This window comes from Pan paniscus, chromosome 9 (genome assembly GCF_029289425.2).
Source record: "Pan paniscus chromosome 9, NHGRI_mPanPan1-v2.0_pri, whole genome shotgun sequence".
NCBI lineage: Eukaryota > Metazoa > Chordata > Mammalia > Primates > Hominidae > Pan > Pan paniscus.
This window is the reverse complement of record NC_073258.2, coordinates 20,094,605-20,118,033: the sequence shown is the minus strand read 5'-3', so window position 1 is coordinate 20,118,033 and position 23,429 is coordinate 20,094,605. Positions and strand designations below refer to the sequence as shown.

Here is a 23,429-nt window from a genome sequence, read left to right as displayed (position 1 = left end):
AGGTGCAGATAATCCACATGTGGAAGGATGAATGGCTGTTGGCACTAGAAGACATCATAGACCATCCCATCACCTTGAGTTCCTCCATTTTTGCCTTTCCCGACAGCAGTGTTGGGCAGATGGGCGCTCTCCATGCTCCTTCACTGGCTGAATCTGATGAGTGTCTGAAAGCACTCATCAGATAATGAGTGAGGAGGTGTTGACAATGTCTCCCAGATTTTTTTTCTGCACCCTTTGATTGCTATTGGTTATTCTCAGACTTTGTAAATGTCCAAGCCCCTCATTCCTAATAGCCTGTGAGCTCTTTGAGAGCAAGAGACCAGGTCTTGGTCAATTTTGGAACCCCTTTGCCAAGGAGGGGTCCTGGAATGGAGGAAGTGCCCAATAAATGCCCATGAATTAATTCATCAGTACACCCCACCCACCGTAGGGGGGAGGTTAAATGAGTGGGCTCTCTGATCCTCTCGTCACTATTCATCCTTTACTTTTAGCCCTTTTACAAATATCATAACCATTTGACAGTCAATTTATGACAACATCATTCACCTGGTAAGCTAATGTGCTGTAAGAGCTGTGGCTATTTGAGAAAATACTCATTTTTAAAAACTACTTTTCTTCAATGAACTAAGTGAATCAGTCTTCATATTCCTCCTGTGTGAGAAGGAAGGGAAAGAGGGGAGCAGGCCCCATTCTGTGCTCCCTGGTTGTTGGCCTGGCCCCTGGAGTGATGGTTGAAGGTTAAGCACAGACCAGATGTTGGTGGGACGTCTCCCTCCCTAACTACCATACTCACCCTCCCCTCCTGATTACAAGTACCCCATCATCCCTTGACACCCCCACCACCCTTGGCCCTGGTGGGTTGTGAGGGCCCTGAGATCAGCCTTGGGTGAGATTGTGCTTAGGAATGGTGAATCCAGGCCTAGGGCTCAGGCTTAAAGCCTTCTCATCAGCCCCAGGCATCCACCACTTCTGGGTGAAGTGACTTCGTGATCAATTGAAACTGGGAGTTAGGGAGTTAGTTAGGGGTGGGGGTGATAGAGGGAGGGCGCGGGTCCGTGCAACTGCTACAAGTTCAGAATTTCAGAGTGACTGCAGTGCGGAGGGAGGAGGGAGGAGCGGCTGGTGAGGCAGTGGGCTTTGCCAGCCAGTTGAAGGAGCTGAAACTCCAATCTTAGGGCAACGAGGTGTTTAAGCAGGAGAGTGAGGTTGGCCAGCTGTGTGTCGGGGAGGCTTGGGGCACGATCAGAAGTGGCTCCCTCCTGTCACATTCATGGCACTTCATGAAGTAGGGCAGGAGGCCAGGTCCTGAGGTCCTGGGATTTAGGACCAGCCACTCTAGTGTTCCTATCATTTCCACCCCTAATGGCCAGCCCCTGAAGGCCTCAAGTAGCTTGAGACAGTTGTAACTTGAGCTCTGGATTCAGACCACCTGGGTTAAAACACTGGCTTTGTCACACATTGGCTCTGTGGCTTTGGGCCATTACTTTACCTCTCTGCACCTTGTTTCACCTGTAAAATGGGACTGTTAGGTGATTGTGAGCTGTCATTAGATAACGTGTGTAAGATGCCCGCATGTAGTAGATACTCAGTTCATGTTAATTCCCTTTCCCCATTAGCTGCTGTGTCCCTGGAAACCCATATTCCTAACGGCTTTTTGCTGAGTCCCACTTTGAGTCCACCAGGGCACTTCTTTGCTTGTGGGTCCCTAAGTAGAGTGGATATTACCCTCCCTGCAGCAGCGGAGGCTACTTGGCTTGTGCATCCTGATGCTTATGAATGGTGGTGGCAGCCCTGGTAGGGGCCCCGGGCAGAGGCCTGACAGTACTCACTACTCCACGGACCCCAACCCCTTGTTTCCTGGACTGCATGGGGCATCAGGAAGTTGAGGCCAATGCTTGGAGATGATGAAAAACTGTTAGATGAGAATTTCATACACACTTGAAGCTTCCCACCCACCCATCTGATCATGGACTCATGCCATGTTGGGAGGCATCAAGGGAAAAAAAATCAGGGGAAGACTGACACCTACTTGTCTGTGGCCCTGGGCAGATCCCTCTCTTCTCTGGGCCTCATTTCCTCATCTGGAAAATGCTCATAGATTGACTATCATGACCATTATGGACGCTTACCACCTGAACATTCCTGAAGTCTCTAATGGATAGAAAAGAATTGGAACCCCAAACCTCTACTTTGCCACCAAAACCAAGTGAACAACCCAAGACAGTCACGATCCCTAGGAGAGGGCTTTACCCCTCCCAAGATGCCTCCAGGCCGAGAGAGGGGTATGTGATGAGGGCATCCATCAGACTTGTCCTGGCAAGGGTGCTGCTGGGTAGGGCACCCAGATCTGACAGTCAAACCCTACCTCTGGCTTCATCAGAGTCAAGAATGGCCCTAGAAGTGAGGTGACCACGGTCTGCATAAGGGGCTGGGAGCTCTAACATGGCCCGATTCAAGGACCCATCAGTATGGCATGATTCATGGAGAAGTTTCCTGGTCAGGTGAACCCCCTAGAGGATTTGCTGGTCTTAGGTCCTTATAAGCCCTGTGCCTTTGAAAGCTGCCTCCCTCCCCTGACCCAACAGGATCTGCAGCCCAAGGGGCCACCCTGCCCAACCAATCTGCAGAGGACAACTTTTTCCTTAGGGCCTGACTTTGCCCCAGCAAGAGGACAAGCACCTTAAGGGTGGATCCTTGAGACCAGAGCAGCCAGGGCCCAGGTTTACCCCCAGCCCAGCCACAGGGGACCAGAGGCCCAGACCAGAATCACGACACTGCCTGAAGGCAATAAAAACCCAAATTCATGCTTCATCTCAAAAGTCAGTTTTTTATTATTGGGGGCCAGGGCCCAGGGAGGGGAGGTTGTTGAGCTAAAGCATCATTGCTCTCTTTCCAGGAAATGTTGTGAGCTGCAGTGAAAGCTTGAGATGTTGCATTTTTTTCAACTCAAGCATGTGTTTTTCAAAAATAATCCTTCCCCCCCCACCCCACTAATTTTAGAATCAGACCAAAGGCAAGCTACTGTCCTCTGTTTCTGTTGGGAAAATACTATATTTATTCGAGATGCAGAAGTGTGTCTCTGCAAACCTCCGACTGCTTCAGGAAAACAAATCTGCTTTAGACTATACAGAAACCATGATACAAAATTTATTTCATGCTAGAATCGCTTTGCATAACATTGGGCATGCAGGTTTTTACTCTGAAGTACTAAATTGCATACAAAGCCAGGTTGTGCCTTAGTAAAGGTGGAGGAGGCTGCTCCTCCCGTGGTCCTGATCTTTTGGTGCTCTACATCCTGGTTTTAATGGAACACTTGGAAAATCCATACGGTGGTGATTATTTACTATGAACAATTTGTTATGAAAGTTGGTCACACTGGATCTACACACCGATAAGATGAGAGAATCAACCTAGACTAGCTGCTGTCAGGGGTCTTGGGGAGACATCCGCTGGGTCACAAGCATGCCAAACGGGGAAGAAGGCAGCCGTGCGAGTTTCCACAATTCTATTTGGAGCAAAGTTCTCAGTTTCCACGTGAGAGATGAACTATGAAGGTGAGGTCAATATGACCGATGACTGACCGACTGCCCTTTTTGGAAGCTTTCCTCTTGATCTTGTGTACAAAAAGGAAGCAATCCATTCCCCATCTCCGTCCCTCCTCCCCTCGCCCCTCACCCCCAGAAATGTACAGGTTTCTACCGAACGCCGTTACAGTTTGGCTCCAACAACGTGTGTGAAAGTCAAGAGCTTTGAAAGAAAATAGAGGGCTTTGATGTTTTTCTTTTCGTTATTGTTGTTCAGGGTAATCATACAGTTGCAGGGGGTTGGTGGGTTTGGTTTGCTGGGTTTTCTGTTTAACTTCATGCAAGTCATGCTAAGGAGCCCCTCCACCCCCCCTCCCCGAATAAAATAAAATTTTAAAAAATGAAAAGAAGGAAAAGAAATCCTCTACGGTCAGTTACCATTTGGCCGTAGAAAAAGCTACGTCCGTCCTAGTACAATGCCTGGGCCACTCGGACTCGTCCGGCAAACCTGCATGGCGTGAATTTACTCTGTCCGAGGGTGAGGAGGGGCTGCAGGTCCACCCAGATGCTTAATAGCCACCAGTGTCCTCGGCCAAGCCGCCTGGTCAAGTCACTCTCACAGCCTCTGTCGGCATATACTTAGCAATGACAGGGCTTTCTTTGCAAAGATCTGTATGTAAAGAATACAATTAACACTTGAGCTTCTCTTCTTGGCTCTCCCATCCCGCTTGGTACTTAGTTTTTAAGAAGGAGGAGGAAAGACAGAACAGCCGCATGCAGAGGCAGGCAGATTCTTCTCCAGCTGGCTTGGTTTGCCCATGCACTGAGCCAGCCTAGCACGCCTCTTTCTCTCCCTCCTGGGGGAATGGGATGAGTCCCTACTTCTGCTCTGCACATTGACTCACACACCTGCATGCCTTCTGGCTCAGAATTAGCCTGAGAAAAACAAGTCCTCGGCGGCTGTCGTGGCTCCATGAGAGCGCGGGCCGAATGGATGTAGGTGGGGACACTTCACCCTTAGCGCCTCCCAAAGACTCTGGCACCTAAGCCTCGGTGGGACTGAGGAATGGGTATCTCCTGTGGACAGTGCTTACCGCTGGACTCCCAGCCACTGCAGGGAGCAGGGCTGTTCCTGTCCCACACTCCCTTCTGTGCTTCTGGCACCACAGTAAAGAGACTGTCTTGTCTGCTCTTTGGGGCCACACCAATCAGTCTAACATTCAAGATGATGGAGACAGAAAGCCCACGAGAGCTTACTGGGCAGGGCACAGACACTGGGAACCGTCTACCTGCTTTTCCCCTCACTCCTCGGGCATTCTGCTTCTGGGCATTCTAGCACCTCCAACTGGGAAAAAGCCAGTCGCAAAGGGGAACATCAGGCCCATCCGTGGCCGGTGCCAAGGATGGGACCCTCCCGAAGGCTGGCAGCCCTCCGCCATGCAGCACCATGCGGGGAGTTGCGCACCGTGCCCCGGCTCAAAGGACCTCTGGGCAGGGCAGAGAAGCAGAGACCAGCCTAGACCAGGTGGGCACAACTAAGCACCAGTGACCAGAACCATGTTCCCTCGTCTCCATGCGGGCTGCCTCTCCTCTTCTAGGTTTGCCTTTGCTTTTGCATTGTTTTCTCCTGCGTGTGGTTTAATCACTTCAAATACTGGAGCAGTTGTGAATGACCATAGGCTGCACCAACTGTTGCTTTCAAAAACCCAGCTCCTCTTCTGACCCAGCCTGCTCACCCCGTTCAGCATGCATCTGTGTGCACGTGTGAGGCACTCCAAGACATGCACGAGCTGCCCAGCCAGTCTGCTGCACCAAGAAAGGTGCCCTCTGCCTTCTAGGTCCGGGCCAGTGCCTGGAGCCTTGAGCTCGGGCGCCCTGGGCCCCCACCCCAAGCCTCTCCCCGGCCGGTGCTGAAGCTCTAGGAGAAGCCTTTCTCTCCAGTGGGGACAGCCTAGCATGCTGACTACAAAGAGACCTGGAGCAGGGGCCAACAGCAGCCTCAGCCTTCGCCAACCACAAGAGGGTGCTGACCACACCCTGGGCAGAGGCCTGTGGGTGCTGGGGATGGAAGGGGCAGGACCGTCCTGCTCAACCACCTTCTCTTGGCAAGTTCTCGATCTGCCACTAGCAATATTCTGACTGCAAGGACAATGGCATTACCCCCAAGCCCTGAAGACATCTCTCTCTTCTTGCCTCTCCTCCCTCTGGCTTGTGGATTGATTATCTTTCAAGGATGCCTCTTCCATGCCAAGAACACGGATCTTGTGTAGCTAAGTTCACAGGGTCCTGGCCCACTCCACTGCCCTCCTCAATCAGGGGAGAGGAGAGATCACTTTGCCTTTGGGACTTGACCTGCCATCTGCAAGAGCAGCCTGGGGGAGTCAAGGCTCCTCCTGCATTCCTGGGTACCCCTGCCTTGGGGTCATGGCCTAAAGTCAACCTGTCCAATCCCCTCTCAACTCCCAGCAACCCACAGCTGCCAGGGCCTCAAGTTCTCTCTGCCAGCCTGACATCTCATTTGGGGGGAAGGGCCTCAGCCCTCCAGGGGCCGACCCTGGGAGATTCCCTCCATCCTTGCCCCCCTCGGTGTGCCTGCCTGCCCCTCAGCGCCCTTGCCCGCCGCCCTGCCCACCCATCTGCAGGAGCGCGAGGCGGCCCGGACGATGCACGGTGCTCCAGCTTCCTCTACATACCCTTTCTCATTCCTCCACCAGGTGGGCACGCGTACTCCCCGGTTGATAAGAGGAAGCAGGGTCCGTATCTCTCGCGGGTGCCCGAGCGCGTAAAGGGCAGGCCCTCATCGGGAGTGAGGGCCTGGTCTATGTGGGGGCAGTCTTCGTTCGCCAGCGCGGCCTTCGCCACCTCCCCATTCAGTTTGGAATCTTCAAACATATAAGCAGAAGCTATTGAGACACTGAAAACTGTTTAGTGGGGGGCAGGGGGGGACAGGCCAGAAGCGGGGTATTGGCAGAGGGCAGCTTGAGCGTCCCTGAGGACGGAAAAGCGGGCAGGCTGTGGAGCGAGGAGGGCACAAGGCAGGGGGCTTGGTGGGGGGTTCAGCTCATTCAGGCAGCCTTCGGGCTGCCCACAGTGCTGGGAGTGGGGACTCCTGGGTTTGCTCAAAGTTTGCAAAAAGATGAGTTGGTGATGGATCCAGCAGGTGTGGTGCTGGGGGCCGTCCCCGGGCCCCAAGCAGGGCCGATGAAACAGGATGGTGTGGATGCAGTCATGGGGGAGAGCCAGACACAGAGCTCAGGGAGAAGACAGACAGACACGCAGAAACACTCCAGTCCAGAGAGGGGCCTTTCCGGACCCCTCTGCTGCTGACCAGAGCCTGGCTGCCTCCCGTCCACAGCCAGCCAGTTGCTCGGGCTTCCCTAGCTCCATACAGACCATCTCATCTACTCTACCCCATCTCCCATTTGGATCTCATCTGATCACCTGGTTCACACCACCCCCACCCCCCATCTAATCACTCGGCCTGCGCCCGTACCCCCCCGACCCCAACCCCATAAAGACCCAAGCGGGTCACTCTGTATGCCCTGTTCCCCATACAGGCTAGGCCCGGTCACACAGTCTACTCTGTTCCCACACAGACCTGGTCCAGTCACTCTATGCCCCGACCCCCCATACAGACCAGTCCTGGTCACACAGTCTCCTCTTTGCCCATGCAGACCCAATTTGACCACTCCATCTGCTCCGTCCCCCACATGGACGGACCCAAGCAGATCACTCAGTCTGCTCTGGTCCCCACACATATCAATCCAGTGTCTTCCACTCCATGCTGTCCCCAGCAGGCCTGGTCAGCTTGCACAGGCACAACAAGGATGTATGCATGAGGCTGTGGCAGCAGGACATGGATTTGGGAGGGGCTCCCATTCCTCTGTCCCCTCTGGTCAGTGTCCCCGGCAAAGCAAGGCAGATGAATGTGTAGAAGACAACAGCGGCTGATGGACTTGGGTGGGGGAAACTGGAGTTCTGGCCTCTGTGGCAGCCTGAGAAGAAGCCTGGGAGGAGGTCTGGGAGCACATTTGGTGGGGGGCAAACTGTGGCCACAGCAAGGAGCTCTGTCTCTCTGCGATCTCGGAGCAGAGCCGTGGAAGCCTCTGGAGCTGACAGAGGTAGCCCTGACTGGCCTTTGCCCCCATCCCATCACTCTTGAGGACCGAACCTGCCCCAAACTCTCTGCCCTCAAAGCAGAATCTTCCTGGCCAGGGTGGAGCCAACTCCAATACTTCATCTAGGGTGACAGCCTCAAGCACAAGCCCTTTTGTGGAAGAGGGAAACCAACTTGGGCACGACCACGTCAGGGGAGGCTCTCTGAAAGAGTAGAGTGGGGGGAAAAGGCTGGAGACAATGTCCACCCGATTGAACACTCTCCCGTGATCCTGTTCACATCATGTAACTACACGCAGAAGTGATCCTTCCCCACGTGCACACGCTGGGCGTGCACGTGGGTGGGATTACCGCCCGTGTACACATCATGTCACTACAAAGAGGCAGTCAGTCAAAAGAGAAATGGACCAATCAGATTTATTCGTAAAGCAAATCCAAAAAAATCCCATCATAATTTTGGAACTTAAAAAAAAAAGTCTTTCGTACAAGATGGCAAAGCATTTCACGTACAGTGCGTTTCTCGACAAATCCCAGGGGCTTCGCTTCCCAATTTACTCTAAACCAAAAAGGCCAGTTGCCAAGGTAACTCTGACACCATGTGACTGGGGCCGGGGCGTCTCTGGGGTCTTGGGGCATGTCTGCAGGCACACACGTGTGCTCGCAGACACGCTGGTCCTGCCTCCCACTCTGGCTGGCCCCGTCTTCCATCCAAGGGTCTCCGGGCTGAGGGAGGAGGGTGTTGGGAGAGGGGAGGGAAACAGTATGGAGAGGACGCGGATGACGATGTGGGGGTTGAGGCCCATAGCACCCTGCATGAATTTTTCTCAAGGGGAGAACAGTGGGTCCTCCCAGGCAGCGTCTCCTTCTGGGAGGGGAGTGAGGACTTGCTGAGTCTCTGTTGGCCATCTTCTGCTAGGGGAGGTGTCTACAGCCTGCAGTTCTTGCCTGGGGGGGGGTGGGTCAGAGGGGGGTGCCTTCTCTCTGCCTCTGCCTCTGTGGAGATGGTGCCGCCTGAGACCCTTCTCTGGCTCTGAATGCTGGGCCCCCGCCCACTGGTTCTGTCCACAAGCCCCCAGGCCCTGGGGGCTCCCAGCTCCCACAATCACTAAAGGGCCCAAAGTTCGGGATGGTTTTGGGCAGGGGACAAGGAACATCCATCAGGGATCCCTGGAGGGATGATAGCCTGGCACCTTTCCCTCCTGGGGGATTCCCGGGACACCCCTAGGGCGTGCTGCTTCTCTCAACCCTAACCTTTGAGGAGGGACTAATGATCGGGTGGGGAAGTTTAAGTCTTGCTCTGTGAATGGGCCCAGGCCCCTGGGCTGTTAGTCTATCTATGGTTTAAGATGCTTTCAGAAACTGGGGCATTCTCCCTCCCCAACTCCAGAGGGGTGGCTTGAAGAAAGAGAAACCAAGGAGGGGCCAACTGTATAAATCTGGAGAACCCATGAATAGGGTCAAAGGTGTGAGCCCCCGCCCCTGCCCCATCCTTTGGATGAGATAGTGGCTAGGAGCCTCCATTCCCACCTGCTTTCCAGAGGCTGGGGGCCCTGCCTCCCCCAGCCCAGGGCCCCCAGGCCCCCACTAGACCCACAGGCCTGCAGTAATGAAATGGCAGCATGGACAGCGTCTCAGAGATGGTTTCCAGGCTTGAAATGGGCTGAGATGAGCATCCGCGAGAGGGTCATTTTTTTTTAAACTTTGGAGCAAGGAGAACCCGAGGCTGGGCCCTCAGTCAGCACAGCTGGCTTTTCTGCCCTGGTCTCCAGGCACCGCCAAAGTACTTACTGTTCACACCAGCTGCGGGCACCGGAGGGGCGCACGCGGGGCTGGGGTGGGTTGGGGGTTGCTGGGCATTTCCTTGGGTTTAGCCCTGAGGTATCTGCCCAGCTGGGGACTCAGGAAAAAAGTATCAGGCTAAATGGGGACAGTCTGTGAGACACGAGCAGGGAACAATCACGAGAACCGGCACAAGTCATGCAACAAAACGAGGAGAGAGAGAGAAACATGATTAGTGGAGAGAGAAAGAAAGAGAGAAAATGTGAACAACACGGAAAAGAACACCCATGCCTGGCCCCTGGCGTCACTTCATTTCTCCGCTACTTCCCCCACAGCCCACCTGAGGACAACAAAGACCCCACTCAGGGCCCACAGGCTGCTGACCCTGCAGCTGGGTCCCTGCAGAAACTCTCTTAGCCCCACCCGCCGCCTAGTCAGCGCTGCCCAGCTCCCTCCCCCTCCATGGATAGCACCACTCACTGGGCAGCCACTGCTGCCCAGCAGGGGAAGTAGAGGGGCTGGGGATAGGGGACTTTAGACCCCTGTGCCAAAGATAACCCAGAGGCTGCAAGGTTAGCTCCCAGGGAGCCCAGGCAGGGGCTTCTCTGGGACCTCACTGCTGTTCTAGGTGCCATGGGCAGGAAGGGAGCCCGGCCACCACCCCCCCCCCCACCGGCCACCCACTGCTCACTGATGTGGGACCCTGCAGCCCTGGACGCGGCACCACAAAGGACTGACCCACATCACAGGAGCGGAGATGGACAAGACACATGCGAATGGGCATGGCAGGACGGAGGAGGCACTGTGGGCTGTCCAGAGTGGGCGGTCTGGGCGTCCGACTGCAGATGCAGGAGGGAGCCCCTTTCTGGGAGAGAAGTAGCTTCTCCTGGGCCCCTCAGCCCTAGGCAATCCCTGGCTGTGCCAGGGCGCCCTCCTAGCATCCCCCAAGAGGTCCTACAACCAGGTGAGAATTGGATTCTTGATACCCCTCCCAGGACAAGCCCTCAGACACTGAGGCCATGCCAGCCACAGCACAGAGGAGGAGACCATATTGTCCCTGGGACAGACACGCAGACTGAGGCTTCAGACGAGACCAAGAGGTGGAGGTGAGGGGCAGGTGCTGCTGGCACCACTGGGGGCTGGCCTGGGGGGGCGGGAGGGATGCCCTCAGAACCCAGCGTGCCACACACAGCCCCTAACTCTGGTTTTAAAAGTGGAATTGGAGAAGCTCAGGTTTTGGCAAGGCCACTAGACTGCCTTGGGGGTACAGTGAGACTGGAAAGGCCTTGGGGGGCTGCATCTCATCTCTCACAATTCCTGTGGAGCCACCACATTCACCTTCCTTGCCCCTGGCCTCCCCCTCACTCTCCCACAAACTCACCCCAACCCTATGCCCATCTAGGTGCATGGCTGCAAGCAGGAAAAAAGGTGAATGGGAAGAACTCCGGGGTGCAGAGGTGGGGACAACGCCCCTAAAGACCGCAACTCCTCTTGGTGGCCGATAGCCGGGGTCTCACACGCCAGCTTTTGGAGGGAGAAGTGTTCTGGTGAGGGATGAGGCTGGAGCCTCGGGGGTCAGGATATCAGGACAGCACCAACACCACCGGGAAGTGAGTGCTTGGGAAGGGCTTGGGAGCACAGTTGGTGACGGGGGAGGCAGGAGGGATCCAGGCATCCAAGCTCCAGAGGGCAAGCTTGTGAGGGCCCCAAATACTTCCTCAGCCACAGAGACTGTCCAAGCCAGAACTGTCTGGGCCCCTGAAACCTGGGACCAGGGCAAAGTGGCTCTCAAAAGCAGGGCTGGGGAGAGACTGTGGAGCTCAGGGGCAATCCCACAGGAGTGCATGGGTTTTACAGGTTTTGTGTCCTGGGATTAGCTGGTGTGCATGTCTGAACAAACACATCTGCACTCCCTGGGGGGCAGGGGGACTCCGCACAGGATAATACTGTCATTGTCCAAGAGTACAGAGGAATCTGGGCCTGCCTGGAGAGCACTGGGGATTCTTGACTGGCTGGCCCAGGGCACCTGTGCTTGGGGCAACACTCCTGAAAGATCCAGTGTCGGGGAGGATGCAGAGGAAGAGCCAGGTAGTGCCACAGTGATGCCACTCAGGCTGAGCTCTTCTTGCCAGGCCCACATGGAAGCTGGGGCCTGGGCCAGCCCATGCCTTCCTCCTAGAGGCCCAGAGCCCTGTTGGTAGCTCCTGAAATCAAGTAACTAGCTAATCCAAAGCAGAGAGCTCGGAGCTGTTTCAGCCTCGGAGACCCCTGGCCATGTTCCTCTCAGGCACCTACAGAAATCCCAGGAAGGGAAGGGTATGCGGCAGGGTGAAAGGACCGGGAAACCCCCATGGGCAAAGAAATGGGCCTTGAGGGTAGTGCTCAGGCCAGCAGAGCTGTGGGGTAAAGCCAGGAGAGGATTGGGATGGGGTGGTGGGTCAGAGAGCGCGATAGCAGGGGAGAAAATCAATCATCCACTGGGGGAGGCCACCCAAACCAGGGGGAAACTTCCCCACCTGGGGCTGAGCTGGCCAGTAGCCTCCTGCCAGACCTGGGCATGGGGAGGTCCTTCATAGACTAAATGCCACCTGTCACGTCAACCTCCCGCTCACCTGGCACTCCTTCTTACTCAGTGCTGTCATTCTTCTCTGGGTCATCTGTTCCTTTGAAATCCCTGTGTCCACAGAATAAGTCGATGGTATTCCATGGGTAGAGGTAGACTATGGGCTTTATATCTTCGGACCAGAGCCCCATGATCAACTTTATGTGCTATGTGCAGGTTCTCATAAAACTGAGATAGTCCCATAACAAACCACTAGCCATGGAATATTAGAATATATCCCACGGTGACTAGTATTGTTTCATGCCCCCCTCCCCCCTCCCGGCCCCCAGTGAATTCACGGGAAAGTGGTTGTACACTGGTTGGGATGTCTATATTGCTGCTGCAGTCCCTACCACTGGAAACGGGGAGAACCCTCGGTGGGAGGCTGTTGCTGGTCTGTAGCGCTTTCATCTAAGCTGCCCAGGGTGGCGGCCCCCTCTAGTCTTTTGCTCGGCAGCCGCTTCCATCGGGTCACCGGAAACTCCCACTCGACCATCAACCCAAACAGACAACGTGAAAGCTAGAGTCACTTCAACAGGTTCCTAAAGATAAAGGCTAAACTCTAGAGTGGTGGTAGAAGATGAGTTGGTTCAGCATGCTATGGGGTAAGTAAGCTTGTCACGGAGGGCTACAGGCGTCTCCTGGGAAGGACCTCGAGCTGGGCAGCCCGAATCAGGGCAGGAATTCTACTCAGCTATGGAGACAGGCTCTGCTGGGGGTGAGAACCCTTGCACCTGCCTTTGCAAGGGACCCTCCTACCCAGATCCCATGCACTATCTCTGCCATCTACACAGCCTGAAGGGAGCCATGGTAAGGACCAGATCAAAGGCTGTCTAGCATTTCCAAATCACACCCGTCCCCACTCTGTCCCAACACCGGGTCAGTAGCCTGAGTCAGAGACTCACACCGGACTCCTGCCCCACCAAGCAGAGCCCCCCTGGCTCCTGCTAAGTTAGTCCTCAGCAACCTGGCGGGCCGCGTTGTCTCTTCAGAACATCACGAGACCAACCGCGTCAACCTCCTTACCCAGGGGCACCAGTGAGGTTCCTCTAGCAGGCTCTTGCCTGCTGAATTTGGCCGCCCAGCATCTCCCTGGGCCCCCAGGCTCCACACCTCCAGACTGAGTGCGGGGTCCGGGGTCACCCACGGAACTAAGGAAGCAGTCTGACTGGATCTGGAATCATCGCTACAGGGGGCGGAGGTGAAAGGTCAGATCGACATGCCTCTAAGAGGTTTCCTACCTGCTCTGTTAATTTCTAAAATTTCTTCCTGGGCCAGCGGACATGTGTCACTCTGAGTACTGTGGTGTGGAGAGTTTACGACAGATTTACAATAATTGGGAGATCCCAGCTGCGGTGGCCGCGGAATATGCTTCTTTTTTTTCTTTGGTAGTTTCTGCTTAGCCATGGCTAAGGAGTAATACATCCCGAAATTGTTCACGATGACGGGCACGGGCATGGCGATGGTGAGCACGCCCGCCAGCGCACACAGAGCCCCCACCAGCATGCCGGACCACGTCTGCGGGTACATGTCTCCATAGCCCAGGGTCGTCATGGTGACCACGGCCCACCAGAAGCCGATGGGGATGTTCTTAAAGTGCGTGTGCTCACTGGCGCTGGGGTCATTGGGCTGTGCCCCTATCCTCTCGGCGTAGTAGATCATGGTGGCGAAGATCAGCACGCCCAAGGCCAGGAAGATGATGAGCAGCAGGAACTCGTTGGTGCTGGCTCGGAGCGTGTGGCCCAGGACCCGCAGGCCCACAAAGTGGCGGGTCAGCTTAAAGATGCGCAAGATGCGCACGAAGCGGACGACGCGCAGGAAGCCCAGCACGTCCTTGGCTGCCTTGGAGGACAGGCCGCTCAGCCCCACCTCCAGGTAGAAGGGCAGGATGGCCACAAAGTCAATGATGTTGAGCGAGTTCTTGATGAACTCTACCTTGTTGGGGCAGAAGATGACACGCATGAGGAACTCGAAGGTGAACCAGACCACACAGACGCCCTCGATGTAGGTAAGGAAGGCCTCCGTCTCGGCCTCCCGGTAGTAGCGCACTTGCGTGCCATTGCGAACGTTCTCGATCTCCGTCTTGTTCACGATGGGGTTGAAGCGCTCGTGGGTCTCCAGGCAGAAGGTGGTGATGGAGACCAGGATGAAGAAGAGGGAAGCGAAGGCCACATACTGTGGGGATAAAGACACAGTGTCAGAGGGAGGCCCACCCAGAGTGGAGAAGCCTGGGTTGCCTCTGTCCAGTCCCAGGGCCAGGCGGGGGGAGATGCCAGCACCAGACCCCCTGCAGCACGTGCTACATTTCCCTCCTCAGGGCACAGAGGGCCTGCACGACCGCCAGGGCAGGCTCTAAAACCCTCCTACTCCGCCTTCCATGCTCTCTTCTTCCCCCTATTGCCAGCTAGATGTGGAAGCCCCAATAACTAGTATAACTACAGAGGGAAGGAGCCTGGGTCCCTGAAAAGAAAGACATCAGCCAAATACCCACATTGAACTGTTACCTGAGTGGGAAAAAAATTTCCATTGTGTTCAGTCACTGTGATTTGGAGCTGATTTGTTAAGGCATTTAGCTACCCTGCCCAATAAAAGTGACCCAGCCTGCTGGGGCTGAAGTTTGCAAAGAAATAAGAGGGGGCAGCTAGAGTGGAATGAAGCCCCTCAGAGGCCAGATCTCCATTTGTTCTCCCAACTCCAGGCTCTTTGCTCTTTTCCATGGGTGTGTACCTCCCTCATGTGGTCTCTTTCAGGTTCTATCCTGACTAGAGCTGAAAAAAATTTATGTCTTCCCTATGGTCATAGACAGCTTTTTAAAATGTACCTCCTCTCTCTGTCTTCCTAGGAACTTGCACCACAAGATGGTAATGAGTTCCCTGTCCTTGGAGGTACTCAAATAGAGGCTGAATGATCTTTTGTGAGAGAGACTGTTTGAGGATTCAGGCATCAGGAGGAGAATTGCACCAGGGATCCCCAAAGGCACCATAGGCTCTGCTTGACTCCTTTCCAGCCCTAGGGTAGGGGTGTGAGTGGGAGGGAGGAAGAAGCTGCTGGAGGCCTGGGGCTTCCCAAACATGTGTGGGCACCTACTCTCTCAGACAGCACCAGTGAGAAGGAAATGGCCAGGATCACCCTGCCTGTCCAGAACCACCTGCTCTGGCCCTGAGCCCCCAGCAAAAAGGTTTGGGAGACCCTTTGGTTTGGTTTGGAGGCCTCATCTAATGACCCCCTAGGCTTCTCTAGCCTGCAGCAGGCATGGGTACCGAGGAGACAGAATCAAGCAGCTTTCTGAGTTTCAAACCCTCCTGCTCAGACTGGATTCTGGGGCAAGGTCTCTTCTCACAGTCTCCTGCTAGCCCCGCCGGGACTCTAACACACTGTGGCCTCCCTTGGCCCTGCCCTGGGTGGATGCGCCCCTGCCAGTCAGCCCTCTCTCAGGGGCCCAGATAGTCACTCCCGCCTGCATGTCCTCACTGCACCCCACCCTTTTGGGTCCCTCTTCTCCCTGCCTAGCCATGGCCAAAGCAGTGCCTTCTCCACAAGGCAGCTCCGGGCTACAGTCTGCAAGGGGTGACACCTTTGTTCTCTGACCTGCCCTCATAGATCATTTGGAGGAGGGCCAAGGTCGGGCCCTGTGTCAACAGCAGGAGGCAGCCATGCTGCCCCTAGAGGCCGCCTTGTTTGCAGTGATGCCCCTCCCCCACCCAGGGGGTGCCCTGGAAGTCCCAGAACAGTCTTGTTTGGATTAACCGTGGTCACAGGGCCTGACACTCAACCTGGCAGGGATCTGGGAACCAAGAATTATGTGGACCTTCCAAACCACATTCTGTGTTGAGGGAAGCTGGGAGCAAAGGGAAGTGACAAAGTTGGCATCTCAGAATGATAGAGTGAGAGTAGCCTGTAGATATGATCTGCTCTGAGACACCACATGCTACGAATGGGGAGCTGAGGCCCAGAAACGGGAAGAGATCTGCCTGAGCTATGCCAACGGGACACTACTAGTCCTGTTGGTTCCAGAGCATTGTGCGATTTTCAGAAAACTGTCTCCTGAGCCACTATCAAGTGTGGTCCATGTGCAGCCTTCCTTCCTTCCATCCATCTATCCCTCCTTCCTGTTTTTAAATTTTTATTAATTAATTAATTTATTTATTTATTTTTATTTTGCAGAGATGGGGTCTCTCTATGTTGTCCAGGCTGGTTTTGAACTCCTGGCCTCAGGTGAGCCTCCTGCCTTAACCTCCCAAAGTGCTGGGATTACAGGCGAAAGCCACCCCACCTGGCCTATCCCTCCTTTCTTTCACCAGCACATCATCCTCCCTTCCTCCTTTCCTTTCTCCTTCCCTGCCATCCATTCATCCTTTTTAATTCATTCATACACCCATCCATCCACTCATCCTCCCTCCCTTCTTTTCTCTCTCCCTCCCTCCCTTCTTTTCTCTCTCCCTCCCTCCCTTCTTTCCATCCATACATCCATTCATTCTTCTTCCCTTCCCTTTTTTCTTTATCTCCCTCCCTCTTTCCTGTGTCCCTCCCTCCATCCCTCCCTTCCAACCACCCATGCACCCATCCATCCATTCCTCACAAGGCACCAAGTTCTGCCTGGCACAGAGTTGAATAAGGCCTCATTCCAGCCTCAGGGAGCTCCCTGCCTAGCTCAGGTGAAGGATACATTCAGAGACAAGTACAATGCAGTGGACTGAAAAGCTGAACCCTCAGCCCTATGAACTAGAAGAGGCTGGAAAAAGGTCAGAGTAATGTGTGCTCACTTGAGAGAGGCAGGGTAGAGGCTCAAAGCCATGGCTCCCAGATCCAGAAAGACCAGACCTGGAGCACAACACAGGTAGACCAGGAAAGCAATGTAGAAGCAACGGGAAGAGGCCGCCACGCTGGCTGCAAGTTTAATGAGCTCCAGAGCTCTCTCCATCACCAGAGTTGCCAAGGCTCTTGGAGCTAAAACACACATCCTGGTCTGCTGGGTATCTGGCTTCAGATCCCCCCTAGAAGGCCGCATTCTGGAGCTTGGCGTCCACAGCCCAGAGACTCCCTAATGGCAGGGCAGGCCCCCCAGCTGCACCCCCTGCCCTGGCCTTTGTATGGGAGGAGAGGAACAAGCACACTGTGGATGACCGAACGGTGCCAAGAGGCAGGGCCCACTGCACACTTGGCTCTCAATCCTGGCTGGAGGCCAGAGGCACCTCCCCTCCTCACTGCCCCATCAGCCAGGACATCCCATTCCCAAACCGCCCCCCCAACCAACATCCATTCTCCACTGTACCCCCTGTTCATATGGGACTCTCTCCGGGCAGGGTCACTGCCATCAAAGCAGGTTTTAGACTTCAGTCTTGGCTACCAGAGGGTGCTTTCAACTGGAATCCCAGCTCTGCCCATGCAGCCCACAGAGAAAGTCCAAATTCCCCAGCCTGGCACACGAGGCTCTCCGCGTCCTGGCCTCATTTGATTTCCCAGGGTCCTCTCCCTGCATGCACCCAACATTCTTGCCATGTGCAGCTCTCTGCCATTTCTGACCACAGAGTGTCTCCCCACCTCCGTGGTTTTGTACCTGCTATTCCTTCTGCTGGAGAGTGCTCCTGCCAGTCTCTGTCTGAAAAAATCCCATTCATCCTTCAGGGCCCTACTAAGTGACCCTTCCCCTGAGGTGAGGTTCCCCTTCACAGCCCTGGCCCACAGGAGACAGCAACTGAAGGGAGTTCCCCAGGAGTCTCTAAATGCACCCCAGGGAGGCAGCAAGCCCATCTCCGACTCCGGCTCTTTAGTGCGTGGGGAGGCTCACAGGAACAGCCCAGACAGGGCACTGATGTCCCAGGAGCCTGGTAACTCCCAGGCGCCCCCACAGCCCTCAGAGCTCTCATCTCGAGTGCTCCTCTCAGTTCAGATCCTGATTGGAAAACTCAGGCCTTATAAGATTATGGTAAAAAGTCTTTGTTTCTCAGGGACCAATGGACTGCCTGTCTAGATTCTTTCCTCTCTGGGCCCCAGTGCCCAAGGAGTGGAGGATGGGGAGCAGGCAGCAGAAGCCAGGTCCAGGTGCAAAGACACCTTCCCCAGGGAGAGTCAGGAGAGGTGGAGGCCAGGCCTCTCACCCTGCTCAGGCTCCCTGGGCGCCTGCCTTCCTGTCCTCTGCTACTGTGAGGCCTGATCTTCCTCTGTTACAGGCAGAGCCCCAGCAACATCAAATCCCAAGGGACGCTTAGAGTGCTGCGGAGGAAGATGCCTCAGCCTGCTCAGATCCCAGTGTCCTCCTAAGTCTAGAGCAGTGAGAGGTCAGCCACAGGCACAGCCGGAGCAAGAGCAACGAAGCCCCAGGTCCCTTGTGTCCATTCTCCAGGGCTGGCTGGAGAAAGGAAAGAGCTCCCAAAACTTGAGGACCTACTATGCGCCTTCAGTCCTCACACCAGCTTGGTGAGACGGGGCCATATCCCCATTGCGTCAAGGAGGAAACGCAGGTACAGAAAGGTTCGGGGACTAAGCCAAGGTTTTAAAGCTTGTGATGAGGCTGAGACTTGGATCCAAGTGTTTTTCTTTCTTTTCTTTTCTTTTTTTTTTTTTTTTTTGAGACGGAGTCTTGGTCTGTCACACAGGCTGCAGTGCAGTGGCGTGATCTTGGCTCACTGCAACCTCCGCCTCCCGGGTTCCCACCTCAGCCTCCCAAGTAGCTGGGATTATAAGTGTGCACCACCACAGCCGGCTAATTTTTTTTTTTTTTAAGACAGAGTCTCGTTCTGTTGCTCAGGCTGGAGTGCAATGGCGCAATCTCAGCTCACTGCAACCTCCGCCTCCTGGGTTCAAGCGATTCTCTGCCTCAGCCTCCTGAGTAGCTGGGACTACAGGTGCCCACCACCAAGCCTGGCTAATTTCTTTTTTTTTTTTTTGGTATTTTTTAGTAGAGATGGGGTTTCGCCATGTTGGCCAGGCTGGTCTTGAACTCCTGACCTCAGGTGATCCGCCAGACTCGGCCTCCCAAGCGTATTGAGCTCTAGAACCTAAGCTCTTGCCTCCAGAGTCGCCAAAGCTCCTGGAGCTAAAAACACAGCCCCACCCACTGCAGAGCTGCCCCTGATTGTGTCTAAATGGCTCTGTCTAGGAGCTTAACAGGCACAGCTCAGAATCCTTAAGAGCAGGTTGTGCCTATCCCCAGTGATAGAGCAAGGCTACCTGCATCCAAATGCTGGAGCCAGCCACATCTGAATGCTTCTTAGGCCTCATTGCCCAGAATCTGCTAGCAACTGGAGTAAGAGCAGCCCCGTGGGTGGGGACACCGCCCCTGTCTAGCAAGGTATAATGTCAACAGCAGAGGGACCCTCTGCCTGGTAAGCCTCAGAAAAGCCTATGTGACAACCCTGGGCTGTCATCCCCGGGGCTGTAGGGTCACAGGCAAGATTAGGGGACTGCTTCCCACATGAGTGATCTGCTTCCCAATCCGAGCCACCTAGAGACATGGAAGAGTGACCTACAGACCACAAACACACACAGTGACGCAGAGCACATGTCTCATCCATTACCTAAGCACAGACACTGTGCACATGGCACACAAACTACAACAGTGTCCCCACCACACAGTAAACACAGGAGCCCATGGAGCACATGCGGAGACACATCGCCACACACCACCAGAAACACTTGGGTGCTGCACTGCAAGGCGCACACACGCACCACTCGTGCATACACACTCGGCACACACAGATAATGCAGCAGAGGTAACAGCACAGCATACGCACTGTGAGCACATGCAGGCCCCGGCTGTGCCCCGGCAGCTCCCTGCAGACTTCTCTCTGCCGACCCCAGGTGTAACTGACTCAGTGTCTGTCCCCCTCCTGCAGGACAGGCAGCTCCAGCCCACCTTGCCTCTGCCTCCTCCGCCCTCCCTGCTCAGGCTGCCATCTCCCGGATTACCCGACCCTAGGCTGTGCCCATCACCTGTGGGCTTCCTGATTTTGTGTGACCTGTCAGACTTTATCTCCCTTCTACACGCCATGCCTGCAGCAGCTGAGTCCCACCACACCCAGGATCCAGGCCTGCTGGGAGGCCAGTCCCTCCTGGGCTGCTGGCCTGACAGGGGGCACAAAGGGAGCTCTGCTGGGCAGCCCTCAGGCAACTGTCACCCAGGCTGGCCATGGCAGTTGCCACCCTGTAGAATTTCGAGACAACACAGGCGAGATCGTCTGACAATGCGGCATAAACCCAAGCTGGTAGTTTCTGGCCTTTTTTCCCCCCCAAACCAAATCACAAACCATGAGAGACCCACCAATTGTGTTCTAGAAAGTGGTCGCCATGGCAACAGAGCAAGGCATCCCGTTTCTATGGTAACCAGGGTGGTGAAGCTGTTGGCTGTAAAGTCAGACAAACCTACTAACGATCTGTTGACTTAAGAAAATGTTTTATAAATCACCAAGTTATTTTTATCATAACCCCACCCCTGAAACCATAAATCAGAAAGGCAATTTACTATCTATTAAAATGACCAATATGTGCTATGACTTTCATTTATGAATTATTTATGCCACAGTCATCTTTAGAAAATTGTGCTTGCCTTTCGGATCGGAGCTGTTCGGGGGTTCGCCTTGGGGAGCTGTGTTCGTGCAGTCTGGCGTTTCAGGAACAAGGCGATGACTGTAACGTGGTGCAGGGACCAACATTCCGGTGCGGCTGCTCACTTGCTGTGTGACCTTGGCGAGTTCCTTCCCCTCTCTGGGCCTCAGTTTCATCCTGGGTACAGTGAGGGTTGGATTGGTCCTTGCTGAGGATTCTGAGGCAGGGCAGGGCTGCAGGCAGTGGGGGCATGTGACAGCTAATCAGGGGAGCCCTGGCTGACATCCAGGCCCCAGGCCCCCAGAGGCTTCAGGTCAGTTTTTCCGCCTAATTAAATCTGCCCAGCGGGGGTGTGCAGCCTTTGAGTTAATCCATGCGGAGTCAGTGATGCAGAGCAGGCGGGATGGCCAATTGTCCTAAATAAATTGTCAGTTGAGTTGGGTTTAGAAACTGAATTAGCCTCATCTGGACTTCCGCAGGCCGGGAATGCTCACAGTGTGCTGGGCCGGCTGGGGGATGGGAGGGAGGGCAGGGAGGAAATGGGATGGTTAGGGGTCCAGTCCCTTTTTTGTTCTGTCAATAAATGCCTGCACCATCAGGCAAAGGAGGCCTGGCCCCCCGAGCGCAGCGTCTGGGTGCCAGATGCTGCACCGGCGCAGGGGGCAGTGGGCGGGAGGAGCTCCCCAAGGTGCTCCATGGAGGGTGTGAGCAGAGTGTGTGTGAGCATGTTCCAGGAACACGGCTGTGTGGCAGCCTGCTTGGGGAAGTCTGCACTGGGGGGAGTGTTAGGGGGGTAGGTAGTGTCAGTGTGGGGTAGGTGTGTCATGTCTACATGACCTGACTCTAGGCCTGTGCACAAGTTTTGTGTAAATGGTCGCTACGTGTGCTGTATGTGATTCATGTGTGTGCGTGGACAGATATGGGGTGTGTTTGTGTGTGTGTGGACATGTATGGGGTGTGTGGGGAACACATACGGAGTGTTTGCATGTGTATATGTAGACAGGTATGAAGTGGTGTGTGTGAGTGTGTGTATGGAGCTTTGTGTGGGGTGGTGTGTGTGTGTGTATGGGACTATGTGTGGTGTGTGATGTGTGGTGTGTATGTGTGTGTCTATGGGGCTATGTGTGGTTTGTGTTGTGTGTGTGTATATGGGGTTATATGTGGTTTGTGGGGGGGTGTGTGTGTGTCTATGGAGACATGTGGGGTGGTGTGTGGGGGGCTATGCAAGTGTAGCTGTGTGCATGTGTGGGGTGGTGTGTGGGGGTGTGTGTGTGCGTGTGTATATGTGCATGTGTGGGGTGCTGTGTGGGGGTCTGTGGGTGTGTATATGTGCATGTGTGGGCTGCTGTGTGGGGTGTGTGTGTGTGTATTGCATGTGTGGTGTGGTGTGGGGTTTGTGTGTGGGTGTGGGTGTGTACATGTGCATGTGTGGTGGGGTGTGTGTGGAGGTGGATGTGTATATGAGCATGTGTGGGGTGGTGTGTGGGTGTGTGTGTATTGTGTGTGTGGGGTGGTGTGGGGGTTTGTGTGTGGGTGTGGGTGTGTATATGAACATGTGTGGGCAGGTGTGTGGGGGTGTGTGTGGGTGAGGGTGTGTATTTGTGCATGTGTGGGGGTCTGTGTGTGTATTGCGTGTGTGGTGTGGTGTGGGGGTGTGTGTGTGTGGGTGTGTGTATTGCATGTGTGGGGTGGTGTGGGGGTCTGTGTGTGGGTGTGGGTGTGTGCATTGCATGCGTGGGGAGTGTGTGTGGGGGGCAGTGCATGGGTGTGAGTGTGCATGTGCGTGTCCGGGCCATCTCCCAGGGAACCAGGGTCTGGCTGGGCACTCTGGGCACGTGTTCTCTGAGCCGAGAGTCAACCCAGGGCCCTGACCATTTTCTGTGCCAGAGATGGTCACTCCTTCATTAGCCCAGGGGTGTGCCCCTTTCCCTGGGACTGTCCTGGACTTGGAGGAAGGTGATAGGCAGGGTGGGGGGCTGAGCCGGCCCAGCTCAGGAGCCCCCTGCATCTCCACAGTGACACTTTCCATCCCAGGATTCAATCTGAGAAGGGGGAGAGCCAGAGCCAGAAAAGGCAGCGTCCCGGCGCAGACGTCCAAAGAGACAACGGCTCACCTGACTGAATTCATTCCCTGGACCCTACACCTGGGTCATATCCAGAAAGAGCCCCCACAACAGCTGGGCTGGCCCATCCCGAGGTGGCAGGGGCTCCCATGGTACTTTCATCCCAAGATGCGTATCTTGTTTTTGGAAGTTGAAACATATAAAATGCACACATCCCGGAATGGTATTTCTTCCTGGATCCGCACATGTCTTACATCGGTGGCACCTTGGGCTTGTGGAAACCTGGTCATTAGAAGACCAGAGCACTGATGGAGGAGGTCCTCGGAGGAGGTTGCAAAAGCTGCCTGGCGGGTGGGAATGGAGAGACGAAGGCGCGGCACGGTGAGGGAGTGGCCCAGGGGTGCAGAGCACTCAGCAGGACCAGAGAGGGGAACCACGTTCCCCAGGAGCATCAGCACTGGGCTCCAGTGTGGCGATTTTCTTATCAAGTCTTGGCTCAGGCAGTATCCCTCCAGCCCTCCAGGCCCCTCTCATCCCTCAGGCCCACCTGCCTTCGAGATCCCGTCAAAGCAGCTGGAGTCTCATCAGAGGAGGTAGCGGCTGGAGCAGAAACGGCAGGACCGTGACGTCACACCCGCCTGCTTTTCAGGCCTGACTCAACCAGGTGACTGTGGTCAAGTCACTGTCCCTTTCTGAGCCTTCATTGTCTGCCTCCCAGTGGTTGTAACAGTGAGTTGAAATAATACACAGAGAGCAAGAAGGAAGTGTTCACACACACCGCTGAGCCTCCACACAGAGCCT

General features: G+C 55.0%; 1 protein-coding gene across 2 annotated transcripts in view; it reads right to left on the bottom strand.

Moving 5' to 3' along the window:
* The window catches only part of KCNC1 (potassium voltage-gated channel subfamily C member 1), a 127,639-nt gene that overhangs the window by 76,618 nt on the left and 27,592 nt on the right, over positions 1–23,429 (bottom strand). Inside the window, exons 2-4 of one of the 2 annotated variants that reach the window (XM_003818217.7) lie at positions 13,263–14,196; positions 6,218–6,406; positions 2,808–4,194 (exon numbers count right to left, since the gene is read on the bottom strand). In XM_003818217.7, coding sequence (XP_003818265.3) covers positions 4,130–4,194; positions 6,218–6,406; positions 13,263–14,196 — 1,188 coding nt within the window. In that variant the 3' untranslated portion in view covers positions 2,808–4,129. Of the gene's footprint in view, positions 1–2,807; positions 4,195–6,217; positions 6,407–13,262; positions 14,197–23,429 lie in introns of those variants that run through there. The other variant, XM_034932245.3, reaches the window with a different exon arrangement.